At 32.5% G+C, this 23,157-nt stretch overlaps 3 protein-coding genes and 1 long non-coding RNA gene across 5 annotated transcripts; 1 reads left to right on the top strand and 3 right to left on the bottom strand.

Annotated features, from left to right (window-relative positions):
* Positions 1 to 924: 924 nt before the first annotated feature.
* LOC7471655 (uncharacterized) lies at positions 925 to 2,330 on the bottom strand. The gene is made up of 2 exons (XR_002980728.2): positions 1,973 to 2,330; positions 925 to 1,225 (listed from the first exon to the last, which is right to left on the bottom strand). It is a non-coding gene; the product is annotated as an uncharacterized LOC7471655 (long non-coding RNA).
* Positions 2,331 to 10,718: 8,388 nt separating this feature from the next.
* LOC7461998 (GTP-binding protein YPTM2) lies at positions 10,719 to 13,180 on the top strand. Its single transcript, XM_002304269.4, has 8 exons — positions 10,719 to 10,977; positions 11,414 to 11,486; positions 11,603 to 11,650; positions 11,738 to 11,785; positions 12,123 to 12,194; positions 12,300 to 12,455; positions 12,569 to 12,672; positions 12,854 to 13,180. Exons 1-8 carry the CDS (start codon positions 10,964 to 10,966, stop codon positions 12,948 to 12,950), a joined length of 612 nt encoding a protein of 203 aa, XP_002304305.1. The 5' UTR covers positions 10,719 to 10,963; the 3' UTR covers positions 12,951 to 13,180.
* Positions 13,181 to 13,357: 177 nt separating this feature from the next.
* LOC7461997 (pentatricopeptide repeat-containing protein At4g16835, mitochondrial) lies at positions 13,358 to 17,177 on the bottom strand. 2 transcript variants are annotated; one of them, XM_024597708.2, is made up of 2 exons: positions 14,918 to 17,177; positions 13,358 to 14,808 (listed from the first exon to the last, which is right to left on the bottom strand). In XM_024597708.2, exon 1 carries the CDS (start codon positions 17,147 to 17,149, stop codon positions 15,083 to 15,085), a length of 2,067 nt encoding a protein of 688 aa, XP_024453476.1. In that variant the 5' UTR covers positions 17,150 to 17,177; the 3' UTR covers positions 13,358 to 14,808; positions 14,918 to 15,082. The 2 variants fall into 2 exon arrangements, with proteins under 2 accessions (XP_024453476.1, XP_002303374.3); XM_002303338.4 differs by having other exon boundaries at positions 14,927 to 17,177.
* Positions 17,178 to 18,903: 1,726 nt separating this feature from the next.
* On the bottom strand, positions 18,904 to 23,096 carry LOC7461996 (RGG repeats nuclear RNA binding protein A). Its single transcript, XM_002303337.4, has 7 exons — positions 22,664 to 23,096; positions 21,460 to 21,772; positions 21,291 to 21,356; positions 21,058 to 21,187; positions 19,906 to 20,064; positions 19,762 to 19,818; positions 18,904 to 19,490 (listed from the first exon to the last, which is right to left on the bottom strand). Exons 1-7 carry the CDS (start codon positions 22,842 to 22,844, stop codon positions 19,299 to 19,301), a joined length of 1,098 nt encoding a protein of 365 aa, XP_002303373.4. The 5' UTR covers positions 22,845 to 23,096; the 3' UTR covers positions 18,904 to 19,298.
* Between the last annotated feature and the right edge of the window lie 61 nt (positions 23,097 to 23,157).

The following is a 23,157-nucleotide window of genomic DNA, read 5'->3' as shown; positions in this document are numbered from 1 at the left end:
TATAGTTTTATAGGTTAGAATGAATGAGCCAGGTATCTTAATCCACCATCAGTTTTTTTTCATTAACAAGTACTTTCTTCCTTTCACTGTCACTGTCACTATTTACTTCAATCATATCCAGTAGATCTTTAGGTTAAATGAATCAGTTATCTTGATCTCTTACTACAGAAGATAAAGGCAGCAAAAATAGTTTTGCCTAATCGAAAGCACATCATCAGGATATAATGAGAGAGAATGAACAAAGAAAATTATGAATTTTGAGATACCAATTTCTAAACCTGTCAAGAAAAGAACAAAGAACAAGAAAAGATGGCGACAAAAAGAACGAGAAGGAACATGCTAAATCATTATAAATTGCAAAAAGTAAAATATTATGGTTTTTCTTTTTCTCCTTATGTGCAGCAGCAATTAGCACTACTATGAAGTCAGCTTTCATAAGGCGGAGAAACCCACCAAAGCAAGTTCTTCACTGCCCCAAGTACATTAAATCCAATTGCTCAACTTATTACCAACAACCAAACTTACACATAAATCAAGAGAAATTTGGAATCCACTTCAGCATTTACAATAACTGTGAGGCTTAAGAAAATCGAACCCAAAAGAGGAAAATGAAGAGTGTAAGCTAGCACACAGCATATTTTCCCAATGGTGCTTCGCTTGTTAGAAAAGTCTACTTTCTCTAAATAGTCCATATTTTAGTATTTGGTATTTGGTATTTGGTGCGACCCTACCATCCCAAAGAAAAGGCCACATTGACAAGATTTTGGTTAGAGCAAACGTGGATAGTATTTGAGATGATTGTCCTGGCCTGTAATGATTCTGGATGGTTACAGCCTACAGGAATCTCGATTTGGAAGACTGGTTTAGGTTTTTGATTAGGGGCAATTAGAGATATGCAACGCAGTAGAGAGACCAAATGCACCATTAAACCAAAAATATTGTATGCATTGAGTTGCATGTAAAGAAAACTGTGTACCATAAGATTAATACAGGCAATATAAAGATGCGATGAAAAAAATTGAGTTGTTTTTGCATTTCACTCACAAACTCGTGTTAATTTTAAAAGAGCTCAGTGATAATGCTTCTGCTCAAGTAATGCGGTGGCCTTTTGGCTAGATGAGAGGTAAATAGGATTGTATTGAAATCCTTGAGCTCAAATTCTGCACCAACCTGCCCCATGAACTTAATTCCATTGAGCATGTGATTGATTCTCAAATCCTTGACTCTGCCAAAACACAATTAGCAGCATGATCAGAAAATGATTTGATTAAAAAGGAATTGCATGATACATGCATACTTTTATCGCTATGTGATTTGTATGCAGCCCTTTAAAAATTTACTATCTATCTCTCGATCTCTAACTAAGATCATTTTGTGGAACGCAAATCAGTGGAAAAATTTACAGTCCCTGCACATCCTCGGATAAGAGAAAACTCTATACTGCTCAGTACATAGGATTCTGAAAGAGTTGCAATTACGTAATTATTCAGTGCGATACGAGATTAGGAGATACAGGGTTCGCTAACAAAACAAAAGGGGAAAAAAAGGCCGCCAACAAAAATCTGTGATGCAAGCATTAAGAAATTCTTTTGTAACAAAATATTGTTCAATACCATACAATCTCATCAAGCAAGAAAAGATGAGGCATGAATAAGAGTTGATCATATGAACTCAAACAACAAATTCTGCCCACAAATTCTTAAGATTGTACAGGAAGTTTCCATATCTAAGAAGAAAAAATTCTTACAAATGAACTCTTCATTTTATAGTTAGAGATACCATTCTCAGTCTAACAGTAAACTTTAAACCAATTGGTCAGTTAACAAGATACCATCACAGTACATGGGATTGGATGAAAATATTTAGATTGATTGAAGAATAAAACTGCAAATAAAGCAATCGATCATTAACCGTATCGGTTCAGAGAAACGAAGGAACAAAAAATAAACAGGAGAAGAGAGGATTTGAGAACCTAAGGGGGTGGAGAAGAACCAGAGAACGATGGCGCAGAGAGCAAGAACGAGAGGGATGACATGGATTGCATTCTCAGCAGATCTGAGACGGGACCTTTCCTTCTTTGCAACGTGAGAAGCTGGATCATAGGTCGGCAGTTCTTGGTGGTCTTTGTCAGTGTTTGTGTTGTTGAACAACTCTTCAGTCACTATGGAACTGCTCGGTGATCTCTGCATCTTGAGAGAGAGAGAGATCTTCTTCTTCTTTTTTTTAAGGGGGGTGGGTGGGGGACGTTGAAGTGGATTCCGACTTCCGACGATGCATAATACAGACCAGTTTAGCATTCTGTTCCAATTTTATTTTTTAAAATTTCAAAAAAAAATTAAATTTTAATTTTAATTTTTTATATTTTTAATGTATTGATATTAAAAATAAATTTTAAAAAATAAAAATATATATTATTTTTAAATATTTTAAAAAACAGTCTATATTAAACCTATAATCTTGTTAGGAAAAAAAAACACCAATAAATTAATTTTTTAAAACTAAATAAAACATGCTTTTACAAGAATAAGTGATATATATATACACACTCGAAAGCACACATCATACAATTAGTTATTAAAAGTTGATCCCACATGCTTTCGTTAAGGGTCGGACACAAATTTTTTAAAACATAAGAAAAAAAAAAAAATATATATATATATATATAAATTTATAAAAAAAATTTAATATTATTATTAAACTCGATACAATGTCTAAATTTAAAAACTTCTACCTATTTTTTAATTAATAATTAGCTAATTTATCAATCTCGCAACCTGTGTTATGAGATTGAATTAATTTTTTTATTTTATTATGTGATAAAAAATATCAAGATTAATTAATTATGAATCCAAGATTAAAAGAAAAAAATTCAACAAAAACTCATATTAAATAATGAATTAATTTTTTATTTATTCAGTTTTTTTAATCTTTAAGCTGCTAATGTTTTCAATTTTGCCCTTAAAAATTCTATTTGTTGACCTGGATTTTTTCATTCTCTTTTTTGTTCTTGCAAGTGCCCCAAGTATCAGGATTTATTTCAGGATTGCATGACATGTTAATTTCACATGGAAAAGTTTATAATTGCTGTAAAATAACAAAATTAAAAGGACAAGGATCATCATTGTTCATCCTCTCACAGTTTGTTCTTCATAAAACACCGCAACACTGCTTGGATTCCTTCTTAGTCCCTCCAATTCATTTTTTTTTTATCTTTAAGCTGTAAATTCTTTCAATTTGGCCCTTGAAAGTTCTCCTTTTTTTTTTTTGTTAAACTAGATTTTCTTCATTCTCTTTAGATTTTGGTTTTACACTTGCTCGAGGTGTCAAAAATTATTTTGGGATTTCATGACATGTCAATTTTGCATGGGAAAGTGTAGAATTGTCGCAAAAAAATACAATTAAAATAATAGATATCAAATTTGATACCGATAGTAATTAGCAGCTATTTTTTCATATTTATTGTTCATTGGGAATGTAAATCTACACTTTAGTCCCTTAATTTTAAGTTTTTCTTAAACTTGATCCTTTTATTTTTTTTATTTTTATTTTAATCTCGAACTTCATTTATTTTAGATTTCAGTTCTTGTATCTTAAGAAAAGAGATTAAAAGCTACTAAAAAATCTCAAAGAGAGAAAGCTCTAGGGTGAGCATATTTTGACCACCAAATACTTCATTTTTAGTACATTCTGTTTAGATAGATAAATTTATGAAGATTAACTCAAAATAATTGCAAAACCAAAAACTCAAAATAATCACTTTATACAATTCATCCTCAATATATTTTGATAATCCTTTTAAACATAAACTAGTCAATTTCATATGGTCATGCAGGTTAGATTAATTTTTTTAACGCAAAAAATAATATGTAGGCTTTGCTAAACATTTTTTTACCGTCATAAAAATGTTTAATTATGAATTGAAAGGTTGATCATTCATTTAATAAAGTAAAATAGAAAATTATAAACTAATCAATGTTAAAAAAAAGTTGTTAACACTAATTAAATATTAAATTACAAAGTTGAGAAACATATACAAATTAAGATATTTGTTATCACATCGGACACTTTTCAAAATTATTTTATTTAATTATATAGAAATAAAAAAATTTGTAAGAAAATAATAACCTCAATTCTATTGAGACAAAGTAATTTTCCAATATAATTCATGGTTTTCATATTGTTATGTTTTTTTAACAAAGAAATATATTTTTTGAGATATGTTGTTTATTTAATAAAATTTGAAAGCAATTAGAATAAACAGCAAAAAAATATTGAAAAAAAATTAAATAAGAAAAAGAAAGGTATCTCTTTAATTAAAACTTTTTCGTCTTGTTAATATGCTCTCTTTTTTTAGATTTTTTTCACAAAAATAATTACTTTTAAATATAATAGCTTATCAAAACCATAAAATAAAGTTTCAATTGACAAAAAAAATGTCTCGATAAATTTGATGCAAATTTATTGAAAATCTAAGAATGATATATTGGTCACACCTTGTCGCTTGAAACTTTTTGAAATCTATTTTTTAACTAATCATACAATGATAAAAAGAAATTTATATGAAAGACAATGAATAAAATCATGAAGGAAAAATATGTACTTCTTTTTGTCAAAATTTTCTTTTCTAATTCATGTAATTTTTCATTATTCGGATGAAATAATGTTTATTTCTAAGCAACATTCCTCATTAAGTAAAAAAAAAAATACTAAAATATATTAATGAAAAATATAATGATTTGAACTTTATTTTCGTTGAATGTCCATGACCATAAACTTAAAAAAATAAGTTTGCATTGGAGGTTCACATACAATAATTAACAAAACAATCACTAACATTATAAAAAACAAATTGCTCAAATCTTATTAAAACAATACCAAATTAAATGGTATTTAATGAAATAATATATAAGAAATAAATTCAAATAATTTATTACAATGAATTTTGATTAAACTTTAAGAAAAAAATATAAAAAAATCAGGAAAATTGTATAAAGAAAGAGCTTTATAATATTACAAAAAAATCATTATAATCTTATTCGAAAATGAATTCAAAATTGTGTAGTATTTATTGGAATAACATTGTAAATATAATTTTTATTATTTTATTTCAATCAAATTGCAATTAAAATCTAAGAAAAAAAGATGTTATAAAAAAACCAGATGTATTTGGGTATGGGTGGGCCAATTGTTAGTCTATAATAGATAAGGTCAAACTTAGGCACATGATCACCTTCCTTTGCATTTCGACCATCAAATATGGCCAAAAGGTCGGAGTTTGACTTCTAAAACCTAAATAAACTATTTCTAACCTCAAACTATTATCATGCAAAAAAAAACCCAAAAAAAAATTATGATGTTTGATTTGCTTTTTACAATAAGATAAATGGTCAAAAACATCTTAATTGAACTTCTGTCGTGAAATAGAATTCATTGACATCAATAGTAGCATTTTTATCATTAAAATGTGGTCAATTGACCATTTTATAGATCCTCTTTCATTTCCTAACAAGTTTCTCTTTTCTCTCTCAAACTCATGAACCGAAACATAAACAAAATGAAATTTTATATCAAAACTAAAAATGCTAAAACTAAAAGGATCAAAGAAAAAGTTAATGGAAAATGTGTTTCCTTTTGGCTGAAAAGAGCTTCTTTGTCTAGGCTAGACTAAATCATATTTTTTCCACTTGAGTTTGAGATATAACACACTTATTTTTTTTTATTTCTTAATTTGATTCTTAGTATTTTGATTGTATATTTATGCTACAAATTAAAACCATATCTAATTAAATTGATTTCCAATCTAGTTTTAAAACCTCAACAATACCATTATTACTCCATAATATGCAAAGAAAAAAATTCATAAACTCATAAAACACCAAAAACAATATACGGGAGGATGAAGTAAAACGAAAATTAATAACTAAAATGAAAAATCAAACCACTATTAAAATTTAATATGAATTGTGAGAGAAGCCAAAATACATGGCATCATGGTAAAACCAAGAATTAGTTTTTTTTTTAAATTGTAATGTTAGTTTTCTTTAGTGTTTCTCTTTATTAACAAAATATTAAAATGCGTAGGGAAATCATTCTGCACATATTCACGTAACACTATTCACTTCAACAATGAAATTATGTTTTTTTTCCTTGGTTGAGATAATTTGAATGCCTTGGTTTGAGGATAATTTAGTATTTTCTAATTGCTTGTTAGTCATTAAAAGATTGTACAAGGATGCATGCATCATTTTAACTTTTTTACAATAGCAAGATTACTGATTCAAGTAAAAAAAAAAATAGAACTATTGACCATGGGTATTTCTATCATTTCATTTTAAAAAACAGTGAAAAGATATTTTTGTCATTGGAATCGAAAAAAATTAGGCCATGTGTCTAGGGATATTTTCATCATTCCACATAAGTTTTCTTTGTTTATTCCAAATTCATTGAGGGCATCTCGGTCTTTTTAACTTGATTAATGAACTTTTTAATCCAAAAAGTTGTTGACGCTTGCTTTCCAAGCATTAGAGCGTGGGAGACATCTGCACCCTTTAGATGTCACGTGTGGTGGCTCTCAGTGGCCAAACTTGCCATTTTATCATGTCTTTAAAAGTGTTGTTGTGTCCTCTCCCTCCTAGTGTAGCACGTGTCGGAGGCGGATGAGTCTATTTGTTCTCGTTGGTCATTTTTTTTCTTTATTTTTTCTCTCCTCTCCCAAGAAGTAAATGTTGGTACTCTTTGTTTTTGGTGTTTCAATCCTTGTTCCTTTGATTTCTATTTTTTTATCCATTTTATAAAAGTTTGATTTGTTTTCAATTTAGTCATTCAATTATAATTTGTTATATATATTAATTTTTCAATTCAGTCCTTATTCTTTTATTTTTTTTTTAATTTTTTTCCTTGGCCATTTTGTTAAAGTTTATTTAATTTTCAATTTCATTATTTTGTTATTTGTTTTTCAATTTAATCCTCATTTTTTTATTGTGTTTCTTTATGTTAAAATTATTTCTCTTTTCAATTTAACACTCCAATAAAAAAAAATTTGGTTGCCCTCTCATTTATTTTTTATTTTTAATTTCATCCACATTCTTTTAGCTATATTTTTTTAGATACTTTTGTGTAATCGAATTTTTTGTTCGTTTTTATCTTTTAGTGTTTGATTTACTGGGTATTAAGTTTTATGGTTTTTCCATTTATATGCTTCCAGTTTAATGACCCAGATCATGAGTATGAAATATTAAAATGGATCAACATCCTTTTTTTGGATCATTTTATTTTATAATTTCATTATTTGACGTTAATTTTTTTATTATTATTCTTATTTTTATTTTTATTTTAATCGATGCCCTTTTAATATTTTAGGGAATTTTTTTTAATTTTATTTTCTAACATTGGATTTAATGGGTAATGAATTTTATAATTTGTTTTTTATGAAGTTATTATAATTTTATAATTCGAGTTGTGAGTTTGATTTACCTTTTTAGTTGATTTACTGGAAATTGATTTTGATATTATTTTATTTTTTAATATTAGATTAATTAGATTATTATTATTATTTTTTTAAATCATTTTAAATAATTTTTTTTCAAACTTTAAGGTAATACCGCGTTCTGGGGCCGAAGGCAAGGATCTATTGTAACTATGTGGTGTTAAATTCTCGATTGGACATATGGTAAATGCATGCAGTTCTCGGGCACCTCAAACCGTACAATTAACAATTATTCTAGAACTACATAAAGCCAGCCATTTTAGACCGAAAGAAGAAACTTGACCAAGTTTGCCTTACCAGGATTAACAACAAAAAAAAATATCTTCCATTTCTTTTTTCTCTTTGACCTTGCGTTAAAAATAAATTATGTTTGACGACCTTCTGTGCACTACACGCGATTGGTATGCACGTGAGCAATGACTTAGATGATAATAGATCGGTTGCTGTGGTGCGAAAGGCATGGCTGGCGCGTTCACGTAGATTCTACGAAAGAAGCTAGGAAACAACTAGGAAAACACAAAAGAAAGAAAACTCCGTTTCGCTAACCTTTATGTTAATCGGTTTTTTGTTTTAATGTTTTAAAAATAATTTTTTAAAAATATATTTTTTATTTTTTTGTGTTATAAATTAATATTTTTGAATGTTTTGATATCATTTTGATATATTAATATTAAAAATAATTTTTAAAAAATAAAAATTATTATTTTAATATATTTTCGAGCAAAAACCATTTTGAAAAGCATATACTACTATACTCTTAAATATTTTTTTAATTGTTCTTTTACTTTTAAGATATTTGATTGATCAAGACCGTAAGTGTATCTTCTTCAATTCAAACTAGTTATTTTTTAAAAAATTACAATTAAATTAAATTAAGATAAATACCTGAAAAACAAGTTTCAAAAAAAAAACATTGAAAAATATGTTTTGATATTTAATATGCAATCAAAAGAAAATAAAAAAATAACTAATCTAAGAAATTTTATAAAATATTTATAATAAGAAAAAAAAATATAAATTTTACTTTTACTGAATATCCATGATCACAAACTTTAAAAACAATTTGTATATATTAGGTTCATATATGATAATCAATGAAATGATTTCTAATATTACAAAAAAAAAAAAACATGTGATGATCTTATTTTAAAACAAGTATAAAATTAAATAGTTTTTTAAAAAATAATATTTTATTTATAATAAATTCTAACTAAAATTTAAGAAAAACATTTAAAAATATTAATAGGATGGATAAAAGAGACATGCACACCTGATCCAATACAAAGATGCCCAGGTGCACACAGGGTTCCAAGGGCATGCCTGAGTGCATAATCTTCTTGTTCAATATTTTTTGTTTAACAGGGTAAATGACAAGTTTTTTAAAAATAAATAAATGACATGTTTTTTATTGGTAATTTTTTTTTTACCATTAGAGTTGATTGAAAAATCAAAATCCAAGTTGTTGAATTTTAAAAATCAATTTCATCAAATTTTTACATGAAAACACACAGCACCTTTTCAATCTCAAAATATCTTCAAATCGCTCTAAAAATTAAAATTTAAACCGGATAAAAAAATTCTCAAGCTCTAATTTATTTTTTCTTTAATGAGAAGAAAGTTCAAAACACTCTCATGACACTCCTCTCGTCAAAATAAACCTAATGATACTAAGACTAACTTTTTTTTTTGTTTGTCGGAATGTAGTTAATTGACCATTTTTTATCCATTTTATTTTTTGATGACTTTCTCCTTTTTCTTTCAAAACTCAAGAATTAAAACGTAAAAAAAATAAAGTTTAGGATCTAAGCGTAAAATTTTAAAACTAAAGAGATTGAAAATGAGTAAATAAAGAATTTTTGGACAAAATAAATTTTTTTGTGTGAATTTCAAAAAAGCTCCACCGTTATTTTAAATTGTATCCCGAGATCTCAATTAATAATTTAAATTATTAAGTTATGTTGATTTTTTTTATATAGTATTATAACTTTATTAACGAAACGATCACAAGTTCGAATCTCATCATCCTTATTCTATTTGATAAAAATTAAACATAAGATAATATAAGTCTATATAAGTTTTAAACTTAAAAATCTTTTACTTAAAACTATATATTAAAAAATAATATAAATTATATTTATTTATAGTATTGCGTCTTTAACAAGAATGTGATCTAATTCTCTAAAATGAAATGGCATGCCTTGCCTTTTCCATCAAACTATACAATGCTCTTTAATGGATGAATATTGCATGGAATGGACTCACCACACTCGAAATGGATGTTGACTAGTTGCCGCAATTCATAATTCAATCATAGATGATCGGTGATGCCAGCAGCATATCCATGAACTTAAATTAAAACCATAAAAAAAAATATTATTTTAAAATATGCAACAGGAATCATAACTTGTAGATTAGTATTATGATTCAACTATATTTTTTTAAAAATATTTTTTTAGTTTTATATTTTTTTTATATTTTTAAATTTTTTTGATGGGTTAAAATAAAAAATAAAAAATTTAAAATAATAATAAAATATTATTTTAATATACTTTTAAATAAAAAAATACTTTTAAAAAAACAATTTTTATCAGGAAAAAAATAAACTTGATATAACTCTATACCACTCGTTTAAATAAACTAGGAATGATTTGCTTCCGATCTTATCCTATGAATCAGTGGTCCAACCTCGGTCAAAAAAAAAAAACATATAATTTTAGTCTATAAAAGTTTATTTCAGTTTTCGATTTTTTTTTAAACATCTACAAGGAAGAAAATTAATATTCGAAAACTGAAATATTTAGTTTTTTTTCTAAATATAAGTTTATAAATAGGATGATTATATTTTTAAATTATTATGTCTTTAATATCCTTATACATTTCTAGATTATCCATTAGACTCAAAGCTCGCGGTTTTATAAACAAAACTCATTAAAAATAAAATCTATAACGAATTTATAACAAAACTCTAATTCGATATATCGGATATAATGGATTTTAATTTTATTAAATAAATCAAATGTCTTAAATATAATAAACTGGTAGCTGTAGTAATAATATTTACGCACTTAATAAAACTTCGTAATTACTATGTTTGGTGTGTCTGTGAGCATTAAGCATGCAATTAATCAAATGGATGGGCAATATGGTAATATGAGTGGAGAGTGTAGAACACGTGGCAAGCAATAAAACAAAAAGATACGTCACCACCACTTGAAATAAATCCCGAAAAAATTGAGTTCTCCCTTTAAATAAAAAACAAGCATTCAACACGACAGAGCACAGCACGTATTGCCTCTCACACCTGTAACCCTTATTTCTCCTCGATATTACCCCCCCACTCTCTCCCCCTCCGGCGATCAACTCGTATCTTAGTTAATTTTCTCACCGGAACCAGCAATTTTGACTTCTCACTTCTCCGGTATCTAATTTTAAATCACGCGATTCAACCGGTCCATTGACAGCACAAATCATCAAATCATGAATCCTGAATAGTAAGCTATCATCATCAAACACTTTTTTTACCCTTGAATTCTTCTTCTTTTTTTCCCCTTAATTATGTTAAATATAGGTGAAATTGTATTGGATCTGATTGTTATTGATTAATTGATTCCTTAATTCGCAAGTATGCAAGTTTGTTTGTTTCGTCCTTTAATTGTTTTTGGTAGGATTATGATTTAATTATATGATGGATTTTGATGATTAGATCTAGGTGTTTTGCCTTCAGATCCGTTGACATTTTTTTTTATAACTTGTAATTCAATCGATTGCAATTCGCTATTAATTGGGAAAGATTTTTTTTTTTTTTTTCCTTCAATAGGTAATTGGTAGGAGGGTGTTTCAACCTTTTATTTTGATGATCTTTGTGATTGTATTACGAAAGGGAAAGAATAAAAAAACAACCATGTGACTTTGATTCTTATTTTGCAGCGACTATTTGTTTAAGCTTTTGCTTATTGGAGATTCTGGTGTTGGAAAATCATGTCTACTTTTGAGGTTTGCTGTAAGTTTCTTCTATTCTTCTATCAGCTATTTGTCTATATGTAATCCATGTGTCAAGCTGTAGTAGTGTACTAATGATTATGATTCTCTAATTTTTTTTGTATGTTTTTTTAACAGGATGATTCATATCTGGAGAGTTACATCAGTACCATCGGAGTGGACTTTGTAAGCTATTATCTTTACACTTTTTTTCCCTTTATCTTCAATTATATAATCATGGGATTGATTTATTTTTTTTGTTCTACTGTCTAGAAAATCCGCACTGTGGAACAGGATGGGAAAACCATTAAACTACAAATTGTAAGTTATAAAATCGTCTTGATGGCCTCCTGAGTTATTTTTTCTGGATTTCAGTCTCAACATCTGCTTTGATATTGATTAAAATTGTGTTTAACTTAATTGGTTGTGTTGAGCATTTCTTTCTTTTCTTTTCTTTTCTTTTCCTGGTGGGTGGGGAAGGGTCGTTTGAGGTTGGGTTAGCTGTAACGGTCTTTGAGACACAATGTTTTATATAAGTTGCTTGTTCTATTTATCTTATAAAAATGTGGTGCACTGATGGCAGTATAAAAATTTCTTGGATATGGCAATGTTCGGTACATAATTATTAAGTGTGTTTCTTGGTTTACTAAATTTGCAGTGGGACACAGCTGGTCAAGAGCGTTTTAGGACAATCACAAGCAGTTATTATCGTGGAGCTCATGGAATCATTGTGAGATTGCCTCTCTCTCTCTCTCTCTTCCTCTCTCCTTGTTTACTTAATACCTTACTTTTCGTCTCATCTTGAGATTTGTCTTATTGATTGCATTTTGGCTAGGTTGTGTACGATGTCACAGACCAAGAGAGCTTCAACAATGTTAAACAATGGCTGAATGAAATTGACCGTTATGCAAGTGAAAATGTGAACAAGCTTCTAGTTGGGAACAAGTGCGACCTCACTGCTAACAAAGTCGTCTCGTATGAGACAGCAAAGGTAATTTAGTCATCTACTTTCTTTTGTTTGTTTTTGCATGTTGAAATATATTGGTTCACTTTACAGTCAGATGAGTCTGGAAGTTTTAATAAGGAAATCGCATCTTTATTCAGGCTTTTGCTGATGAAATTGGGATCCCTTTCATGGAGACAAGTGCAAAAAATGCCACTAATGTTGAGCAGGCTTTCATGGCTATGGCTGCAGAGATCAAGAACAGGTACTCTTAATTTTGTCCTTGCGTTGCAAACTCCTTTTTTAATGGAATCCATTATTTCCTTGCTGAATAGGGGGGCGTTTTGCCATAGAAATTCCACAGACTTCTCGTTATTGTGGAGAATTTTATAACATGAGCATGTTTTAGACTACTGGCCTCTTACGCTTTGATTCTTATCCATCAGGATGGCAAGCCAGCCGGCCATGAACAACGCAAGGCCCCCAACAGTGCAGATTCGAGGACAGCCTGTCAACCAGAAGTCTGGTTGCTGCTCCTCTTAGAAGAGAGTCGAAGTTGGCTTGTGATGTTATAACCATGTTGGCATGTAAACCTAGTTCGTCTATTCTCAAAGCTTTGATATGAAGATTATTTGTTATGATTTGCATTTCTGTCAGATGTTTAACACTTATGTTAAAACTTCCATTCTTTTAAATGTATTTGATTTTAAAAACATCTGTACAAAATAGGAATACTGGTTAATAGCAGTATTTGCCTTGTCATTTCCTTATAACATCTGTACTAAATAGGAACTTGATCGTGCTGTTTTAATTTTATTTTTGGTTGTTAACGTGCGCACTTGATCACGCCGATGCACCTGATATGTGGCTTTGCAACCTCGTGATTTTTCTAATAGAATTGCGAAACATGCGTTATAGACAAATAAGTCGTATAAACCATGCATTATAACTGGAAAAAGAATACTTAGAAATATAAAAACTGAAATCAATTCTGTAAACCGTTACAATTCTCAAGAAGATCAAATGAGAAGCCCAGGATAACGGCAATAATTATTAGAGAGGATGGGGTTTGATCTTCTGGTTTCCCTTACCCACCAAGACTGGATATCAGGCAAGGCACAAGAAATTAATTTAGTGAATAGAGTAAAGAGAATAAATGCTCTCCGTTTCGAGTCGGGCAATTGAAATCGTCAGTCAAGAAACTGTTCTATAATGAAGGATTTGTTTTTGATGATATCATGGTTTGACCAGAGCTGTCCTACCGTGGATGCTTATTGAGGAGAAACAGTAACCGCAAGAAAACTCTTATCTTTCTTAAAGCCGCCAAGAAAATTCTCTTTTCGGCAACTCCGCCAGCTTTTCCCATTTGACAGCGGGATGGGAACAAAACTTTCGCCGTCCCTTTAGAATGCTCATAAAGTAAACCGAACTGATGCTTGGAGTCAGGCGTTGACTGTAGCACATTTGGTTGGCTGAAAGGTCATATGGAATGTCCAGTGATGGGAACAACCAAATTACTGGTTTGCTACGGCGAGGGATTTGTCATTTTCTTTTCTGCAATCATAACTGGACAACCTTTGATCCTGAAACACGACTCTGGTGAGATACAGGCATTAGAAACGTTTTTCTCCCAGTTCGAATAATCTGATGATCTCTGCCAGTGGCCTGAAGGTACACTGGAAACTCAGTGTCTCAAGAGTTGGATGGTAAACTTGAAAATCATGGTTAAACTCCAAGGGTAACAGCATACCATCTCTCCACCAGACTGCACAATCATTCTCCCGTATATCTGCAATAATGTTATATACTTGTATCCTTTGTGGATATCACAATTTTTAAAAACCTCCTGAAGTTCCTGAACCGCCATGTCAGACAATCTGATGACATCACGAGGCTTCTGACTGGCCAAAAGGCCATGGCTTCACAATCTTGTACACATCCAACTCCTTTCATAATGCAATGCAGATTTAAGATTTCAGTACCTAGCATATCATAGCGGTGAGCAACTGCAGCAATCCTGGATGTGAGGGCATGCCAGATCGAGTGTTGACTCCACCTAATTCACAGATTGAACCACACCCATGGCCTTGCTCATCAGGTTAACATTACTCCTTCCCTTCCTAGCCATTGCAGTTCCAGGGCCCCTAGTCTATTGCTTTTTTCTATCATACTGTTCAAATTTACAGACAAGGTCAGCTGATTCCACCCTTTTCAATCACGCTAGATTCTAAACACAAAAACTCAATCAAACTAAACCAACACCTAATTTGAACAATGAACTGCATTATTCAATGCAACTCAGTACTGTTCTTATTTCATTGTCGGACTTGCTTCTATTCATCTAACTTAACGGTTGCAACTCTATCTGTTGATTGACAAATCAACTTCAGCAAGTAACCACCTGCATTTGCCACCATATCAAGCTTAAGTTAGTCCTCGAAGATTTGACACCAGCTTTAATATTTAATGCAACATAAGTTCCAAATAGGGGAGAGTATGGCTTCAAGAACCTTAGCTACCTTGGCAAGTGCCAACTTGACCAGGCTGTTATGATCAGGTAGAAGTCAAAAGTCTGCCTATTATTACCTCTCCTGTAGAACCGATCCTTCATAGAGACCCATATATGTCTAACTGCAGCTAATGGATCAAAAACTTCTACAAGAGAATTTGCCAACCTACCAGTAATCAGCACAAGAGCAATGCCCATCCTTAAAATGATGAAACCTCGTAGTATCTCTAACAATGATTTCCCTTCTTTCTATTTGTGATATGTACTTGATAGCTCTATGACAATCTCCGCATACTCTCAGGTTTTTAAACACCCTGATTGGAGTGCCAGGTGGCAATTTTATAAGGCCATAAGCAATTGCCAACTTTTCACTGTGCCACAGTAAAAGCTGCTCTTTTTGCTCTTCCCCTACATCATGCAATGCAAATTCAAGATCTGGCACATACCCTGCTAACTTCATTTTCTTTTCCAACTCCTTCAGTTTCCCATGTATAGAAGCTAATTCTGGGTGAAACTTATCACCTGATCTGAACTGATGGGCCATACTCTTAACCTCAATCCAACTGTACCCTGGTGTCTTCACCACCTTGCAGCTTTTCATTGATTTTCTAACTCTAGCAACATGGTCCCATCTTTTTGTAGCTGCATAAACATTAGCAAGTTGAACATAACCAGTTGCACTAGCTGGATCAAGATTAAGCAACTTCTGGGAAGCGAATTCCGCCATCTCAGTGTTCTTGTGTATTCTACAAGCACCCAAAAGGGTTCCAAATACAGCAGCATGAGGTTTGAAAGGCATTTTCTCTATCAAATCTACAGCCTCTACTAACTTACCTGCCCGACCAAGAAGATCAACCATGCATGTATAATGATCAGGCTTAGCTACAAGTCCATAATCCTTCGCCATTGAATGGAAATATTTAACCCCAAGGTCTGTAAATCCAGCATGGTTACATGCCATTAATACCGCAACAAAAGTGATCCAGTCTGGCTTCATTCCTTTCTCTATCATCTCATCAAACAAACCCAGAGCTTTTTTACCTTCTCCATGCTGAGCATAACCAGAAATCATTGCATTCCAAGTGACAACATCCCTCCTTGGAACCTGAACAAACAATTTCCAGCCATCCTCCAAAACTCCGCACTTACAGTACATGCTAATCAACGAAGTTCCTGCGGTTGTATCATCACACAGTGGAGACTTACAAACTAGCTGATGCACTTGCCTGCCCAACTGTAAAGCAGACAACTCACTACACCCTAACAAAGCACTGCTCAAAGTTGACGAATTTGGCTGAATACCAAATCCCACCATTGTTCGGAAAAGTTTTACACCATCCTCAGCTCTGTGATTCTCAATATAACCTGCAATCATAGCATTCCAAGTCACCAAATTTTTCTCGGGCATCTTTTCAAACAATCTTTCTGCCAATCCAATCCTCCCAAGCTTCATGTACCCAGTGATCATAGCGGTCCAGGCCACCACACTCTTAAATGGCGCTTTTTCAAACAACTTTAACGCGGAGTCCAGGTCCCCACACTCTACATAACCTGAAATCATAGCATTCCAAGTGACTACATTTTTCGTTGGCATTATCAAGAACAAGTCGCGTGCTTTGTCCATTTGCTGATTCTGCGCAAAACCGGTTATCATTGTATTCCAAGAAGGTGTGTCTTTAATGGGCATATCTTCAAAGAAAGCCTGAGCTCTTTCCATGTTAGAATTACGTACATAACAAGATAACATGGTGTTATATGAGACAGCATCTGGTTCAGGTATTTTAACAAACAGTTCTTGGGCTTCCTTCAATTTACCGCGCTTCTTTGACATACCCGCTAAAACCGAATTCCAGGTAACTGTTGTCTTAAGAGTCATGTTGTCGAACACGTTAAGAGCAGAATCTAAGTCGCCGCATCTGATATGGCTAGTGATCATCTTGTTTGATAAAATGACGTCACTAGATTTGGCATGGTGGTGAAGTGGTTTAGTAGATTTGCCAAAAATGGTAGGATACAATTGGGTTTTGGTTGGGGAATTTGCTTCTCTGTTAGGATCGGCAATTGGGTTTTGGATAGTGCAGGTGGAGAGAGAAGAAGCACGCTGTTTGGCGGGTGAGAAAGTCTTGAGGAAATGGAGGGAAAGTGGGTTTTCTGTTTTGTTGGGAAATAATACATTTTCAATACCGAGGTTTGGGAAGCAAAAAGAAGAGAATTTTTGGGTTATGGTTTTCATTGGGCAAGTAAACTCTGCATGGGGTAGATGAAATAGTTGGAGACGAGATTAAGACTCCTTCTCTGGTAGGTTTCTGTTTTGTAAAACCTTTCTTCTTTTTGGAGTTTTCTTTCAATGCGTTGAAATCTGCTTCTAAAATCAGAAAGAGGAAACCGCGATGGTGTCGTGCGGGTGGTTGGGTGTCTCCGCATATCAAACATGCATTTTGCTGGGCTATATGATCGAAAATAGTCGGTTCACCGTTCAGGTTGAGAGTGTGTTCACAGTATGGTAGTGGTTGCTTTTCAAATAACTTTTCGTGCCGAAATACATGCTAATGATGTTTTTTTATTTTTTAAAAATTATTTTTAATATCAGCACATCAAAACGATCCAAAAAATACAAACCGCACTCAATTTTAACAAAAAAAAAAATTTCAAAATTTAATAAAACACAGTTACAAACAGAATGTCTAACGGTATCTGAAGCTCAGTTCACATCACTGTAACACTGCAAGTCTTCATGCACAGTTAAATCGTGAAGGAAACAACTTCTTCTTCTCTGCCCGTTCCTCCCCTGCAAATTGGGTGACAACTCACAACGATGACTGATGTTCTGGGATTGGTAGGGTCGACTATACACTAAATACCTATACAAGAATAAAGTATTATCAACTAAATACATTAAATAATTGTTATTTTATATGGTATTTTATAAGTGTTTAGAATTGGTATAGGACCCCTTTGCGTTCAAAATAGGCAACCTAGTCCTGTGAAGCGAATGGTCGACTGAAAAGAATATATTTCATATACATACATACACATACATACACACACACACATACATACGTGTGTGTGTGTATTTTTATATTGGATAAAAAATTAATATGATAAATACAATTGGATAAATATTTTATGTTATAAGATGAAATATCTTTATTTATATTTATTTTTTAATTTTTTAATTTTTTTAGTTTTGTTATTAATTATTGGTAAACACATCGGAAAGGTTTTTATATCCAGTTTTTTCTAGAAAAAAAAATAGAACTTGTAACGAATGAGTTAAATAGCTAGATATATCATGTCCAAAAAACATGACTACATGGTGTTGTAATTAACAAATAGTTCACAGTTGATTTTCGCCCTCCTCATCAATAAAGACTAAACTCCCGCATTATAATTGTGAAATCAAGGGACAGAAGCATCTTCAATCTGGATAAAATATTTGAATTTTTTGTTTTTTTGTGAAAACAAGTTGGAGTAGACGTAATTGGGAGTTTAGCACAAGCTAAGCATTATAATTTATTAACGTTATTGCGACTTGGGAGTTTTAAACGCAATTTAATTTAATTATATTATTATCAATTTTGTGAACAGCCCAGCAGGATAAAATACTATTAATAATATTACATTTTAACATATTTTACTAACATATTATTATTTATATAAATACTATCTCACCACTTTAATTTTAGATCCTTCAAGAAACATATTTCCAATTTTAAAAAAACTCTAAAACTTGTATTTTTATTTGACCAAAAAGCAATTCCGTTTTCCGGCTTTCCACAATATGAAAAAATAACAAGTGCTTTTCAAGAAATCACTTTCTTGCAAGCAAAGGAAGCCTAAAATGTCGAAACAAGTTTACATGCGATTTTGATAACATTGCTTCTACGCGTATAGACAGGTAGGTTATTCATCAGTTGCCTAGCGCTCAGCTTGACCAGTAATCAATCATAGAGCAAAGCTGTGAAGTTAGGCTGAAGCATACCTGTATAATAGCGAACCTTGAAGGAACTGCTCATTGTTTTCTTTTAAAGCAATGATGAAAGTATAGATTAGAAACACGAGGGGAAAATAAATAAAAAAAACTAATAAAAAAAACTGTTACCCTACAACAAACCAAAACTGATGCCACCGAGTACAAGACATAGTAATGACTCCATATGCCCTAATTCAAACAAAAAAAGGGGGTATGCATGCGTTATGAAAGTTGAGAAGGAATCACAGGAATAATCTAAAGTATACACCCAAAGACTAGATGTTTGAGATGGTTTTTGACACAGGAAATCATAATTCCCATTGATAACCTTCGACTCAGAACTCTCCAATTAGATCACAAGGAATTCCACACAGGGAAAATCAATGTGATGACAAAAGCCAGTGAAATCTCACTTGCCACCCAAGGAGGGGAACTGCCCAGGGTCTTCAATAGAGGGGGCTGCCACATCACGAGCATTGCTTCCATATCCGCTTCCGCTTCCATATCCACCCCTTCCACGGCCACGGCCTCGACCACCACGACCAGAATTGTAGGACCTCTCCCCTTCAGCAGGCTTCAGGAACTCATTTATACTGACAGCCTGCATTCAAGTAACAATACTTGTGTTAACCATCATCAATACATATAGAGAATTATGAAAAAAAATATTCCAGGTCACATAAAAATACATGATCAAATAAAAATTTGGATAATAAGAAAGAGGTAAAGGCATATAAAGTCAGTACTGGTACTTTGCGGTACACATGTAAGATGTCAATCTATAAAAGAGAAACTGAGGTTAAGATTACAACGAGCACAATGGCCAACATCACACAAACAAAACAAAAGGTTAAGAGACCAAGAATACACACCTTCTTGGCTCTGTCTTCTTTGTCTGCAGCATCTTTTCGTTTGTCCTTCTCAGAACCCTAAAAGCCAATTACAAGTTCATATGCATGTTTAGCCTCTACCAAATGAAACAGAATTCCACATTCAAAGAGGGAAACTATTCTTACCAGTTTGATAAAGATTTCATCGTTGCTCTTCTTACTCGAGAGCTGTTGCATGCACTGCAAGTCTTTGTCCAAGCCAACTTTCCTCTCCTCGGTCTTCAGATCAAGCAGAGCCTTCCTTTTTTCTTCAAGAACCTTCTCATACTCTTCTAATGTCATCTCCTATTAATAAAGGAGAAGGTTTTATGAAAACTAGCATAGAACATGAAAACACAGAATAGTTAAGGCAACAAAAACAGAAAGTTGAATTTCAATGTGCACTGGAGCTAGTCATAACAAACTTCAATTGCGACATGATATCGTTACAGTACTGTGATTTCACCACATAGCTTGAAAAATCAATCTGGGTAAATGATGTTTCGGAGTTTTGACTTTCAGATGAAACCAACTGAATTTCGTGCTGTGACTGAAAAAGTTGACAAAAAAACAGTCTATGCATCCAATGATTCTAATTACACAAAACTTGTTCTGAATGGTGATTAATCAATGTAAGCAACTTTTAATTTGACTAATCTCTTAATCAAACTCTTAGTAGTAGAATATGCCAAGGTTAAGTAAACAGCTGCAACAGAAGCTGATAATGTATGTAAAGCACAGAAAAAAGGTGCTTGAATAGAAATATCTAGATCAAAAGTCGCACTTCAAAAACAAGTAATCAAGGCCCTTCCATCAGCCATATGAGTTCAAATCTACATGTATAAGAAAAAAATTTAACCAACAAACATTTAAGATTTTATCAGTGACTTCCCCAGGGAAGCATAAACTGAATCTTAAATGCAATTGCTTACAAAATAAGCATGCACATCATCATTTTCACTAAACTTGTATGAAACAGGAGGCCCTTGATTGGTAATATTTAACACCAAGTTAAAAATTCATCACTTGCACAAATCAGGGATTATATACAGGACACCTGGAGAAGGATCTTGCCAAAATTTAGAAGATGAAATTAGACATCATGCAAAAAAATTTAAAACAGTTCTGATCCATCTATATTCATAGTAGATAATAAATCCTGTCTTACTAATCCAGCTTGACAGAAATACCTCTGAAAAATAAAAAAATTATAACAATTGAAGTTCTAGATGATGGAACTTTTCTGTTTGTTTATGAAGACAACTCAAGATATGACCAGGTTCAAAAGGAACAATTTACCTTCTCTTCTGGCTCCTTCTCTTCTGGCTTCTCAGCAGTGTCCTTATTGGCATCTGCAGCATCCTCCTCTCCTTGCTGCTTCTCAGTTATAACATTCTTCTCATTGTCAACAACAGGATCTTCAGTCTCCCTGAATTCAGTTAAACAAGTAAACATACATGTGAGCATAGCTAAGTTATTGCAAATATAATTACATTTTCAAAAATGCTGGGAGTATAAAGACAGAAACTCACAGAGCAATTTCATCAGTAGGAGTTCCCCAGTTACCACGGCCAGACCCTTCACGCTTAATCTCATTCCTGATGCAATGTGGAATAAAAATCCTTATGCCAAGTGATGAAGGAAATTTTATGGTCAACACAGAATACATAAAAATGAATATTTCAGTAACAAAATACTAACCCGCGACCAGTGCCGCTGTGCCGTTCATACATCCTTCGAGGGCGTTCACCTTCTCCATCTTCCCCGTTGCTATAACCGCCACGGCGACTGCCACGGAAACCACCACGAGGTGCACCATATCCGCGTCTCTCGGCAGCCTCCCCATCTTCAGATGGTCTGGATCGTCCAGAGAATCCATTGCCAGTGAAGGAAGTTTCATTGTTATTTGAATCTCTGTTAAATCCACCACTGCCACCGCGACCACGCCCACGCCCATACCCACGTCCTTCTCCACGGCCTCCTCCACGGCCACCTTCATTCTTTGCTTCCCTCACTGGTTGAGAAGAAAAAAAAACATCAGTAATAAAAACATGATATGAAACTCCTACAATAATCTGTTTCAGCTGTCATCCTGTGCTATGATTCAGTGAAATAACAAAAAGCTAACAAAACATATAAACAGAGAATTTACTTTCAAAATACATGGAAAAAAGTAAACCATGTAAAGTGTAGAGAACGAAAACTGACCAGAAGAAACCTAGCAGGACTACATGGGTAGAGTCAATCACCAATTTTATCTTCCAACAACCAAAACAAGATTAACCAATCATCTAGAACTTCAACACTAATCAGCATTGCAATGATAAGTAAGCAAACAGGTGTACCAGCTAAAAAACCAACACTCTAGCAAACTAAGGTTAGAAAACTAAATTAATCCAAAAACTCATCAAATAGAAACATTTTAAAAGACAAGATTATGAAGCTTTTGTTGACTGTTGTTTCTTGTTCAATTCCAGACAAGGTTGTGTTTGAAAGAATAACACAGAATCATTGTGTTTTTTGTTGTTGTTTTAAATACAGAGATTAAACAAATTTCTCCTACTAAATCCAAATTTCAAAACAAAAAAAAAATACAAAGCCCATTTCAAGTAATGATAAACACCAACAGATTTAATAAACATGTCCTCATTTTCTTCTATTTCCTCAACAACCAGAACTATCTAACACTAGTAGGCTTACTCGAAGAAAAATCAAGTTGAAACAACTATTCAATCAACAATTTCTATAAATTATAACAGAACAAAGAAACAAAATGAAAACAATCTACATTAAAAAAAAAATCTCAATGCTTGAAACACCTTCAAAGCACGTTTATTGGTTTATATAAACCAAAAGTACCAGACTTAATCAAAAGATAAAGAAGGGTTACTAAATCAAAGCTCACCAGCTTGAGCAGGGGGAGCAGGCCTGGAGGGGAGCTTGGCAGGCTGAGAAGTAGGAGCAGCTGGCTTTTCAACCTTCTTGGGCTTCTCAGCTGCCTTAAGCTGAGCGGCGGCAACGAGCTGAGAAAGGTCCTCATTGTTGTCGTCATCACCAAGGATATCAAAAGGGTTCGCGGTTGCCATTTCTCTCTTTGAGTTTCTGATAAGCACAAATAATTATAGAGTCCTTTAGCTTGTTTTCTTTAAAATAGCAACCAAGAGACCCTTATTGATTGCTTAAATCCATTGCTACCTGATAGTAGTTTAGGGTAGGAGTGTTTGGGAGGCGAGAAGACGAGTTAGCAAGGAGAGTGAGCGGTGTTGGGAAACCCTAGCCAATGCGGCAGAGAGAATATGGGAGTGTAGGTAGGGAGAAACCTAGTCCTTAAAAACCCTAGTATGTGATGTTAGTGTATGGAAGGGTGTACGTTTATCATGTGGGCTTGCTGTCTTTGTT

Source organism: Populus trichocarpa, chromosome 3, assembly GCF_000002775.5.
Source record: "Populus trichocarpa isolate Nisqually-1 chromosome 3, P.trichocarpa_v4.1, whole genome shotgun sequence".
NCBI lineage: Eukaryota > Viridiplantae > Streptophyta > Magnoliopsida > Malpighiales > Salicaceae > Populus > Populus trichocarpa.
This window is presented reverse-complemented; position numbering and strand designations above follow the sequence as displayed.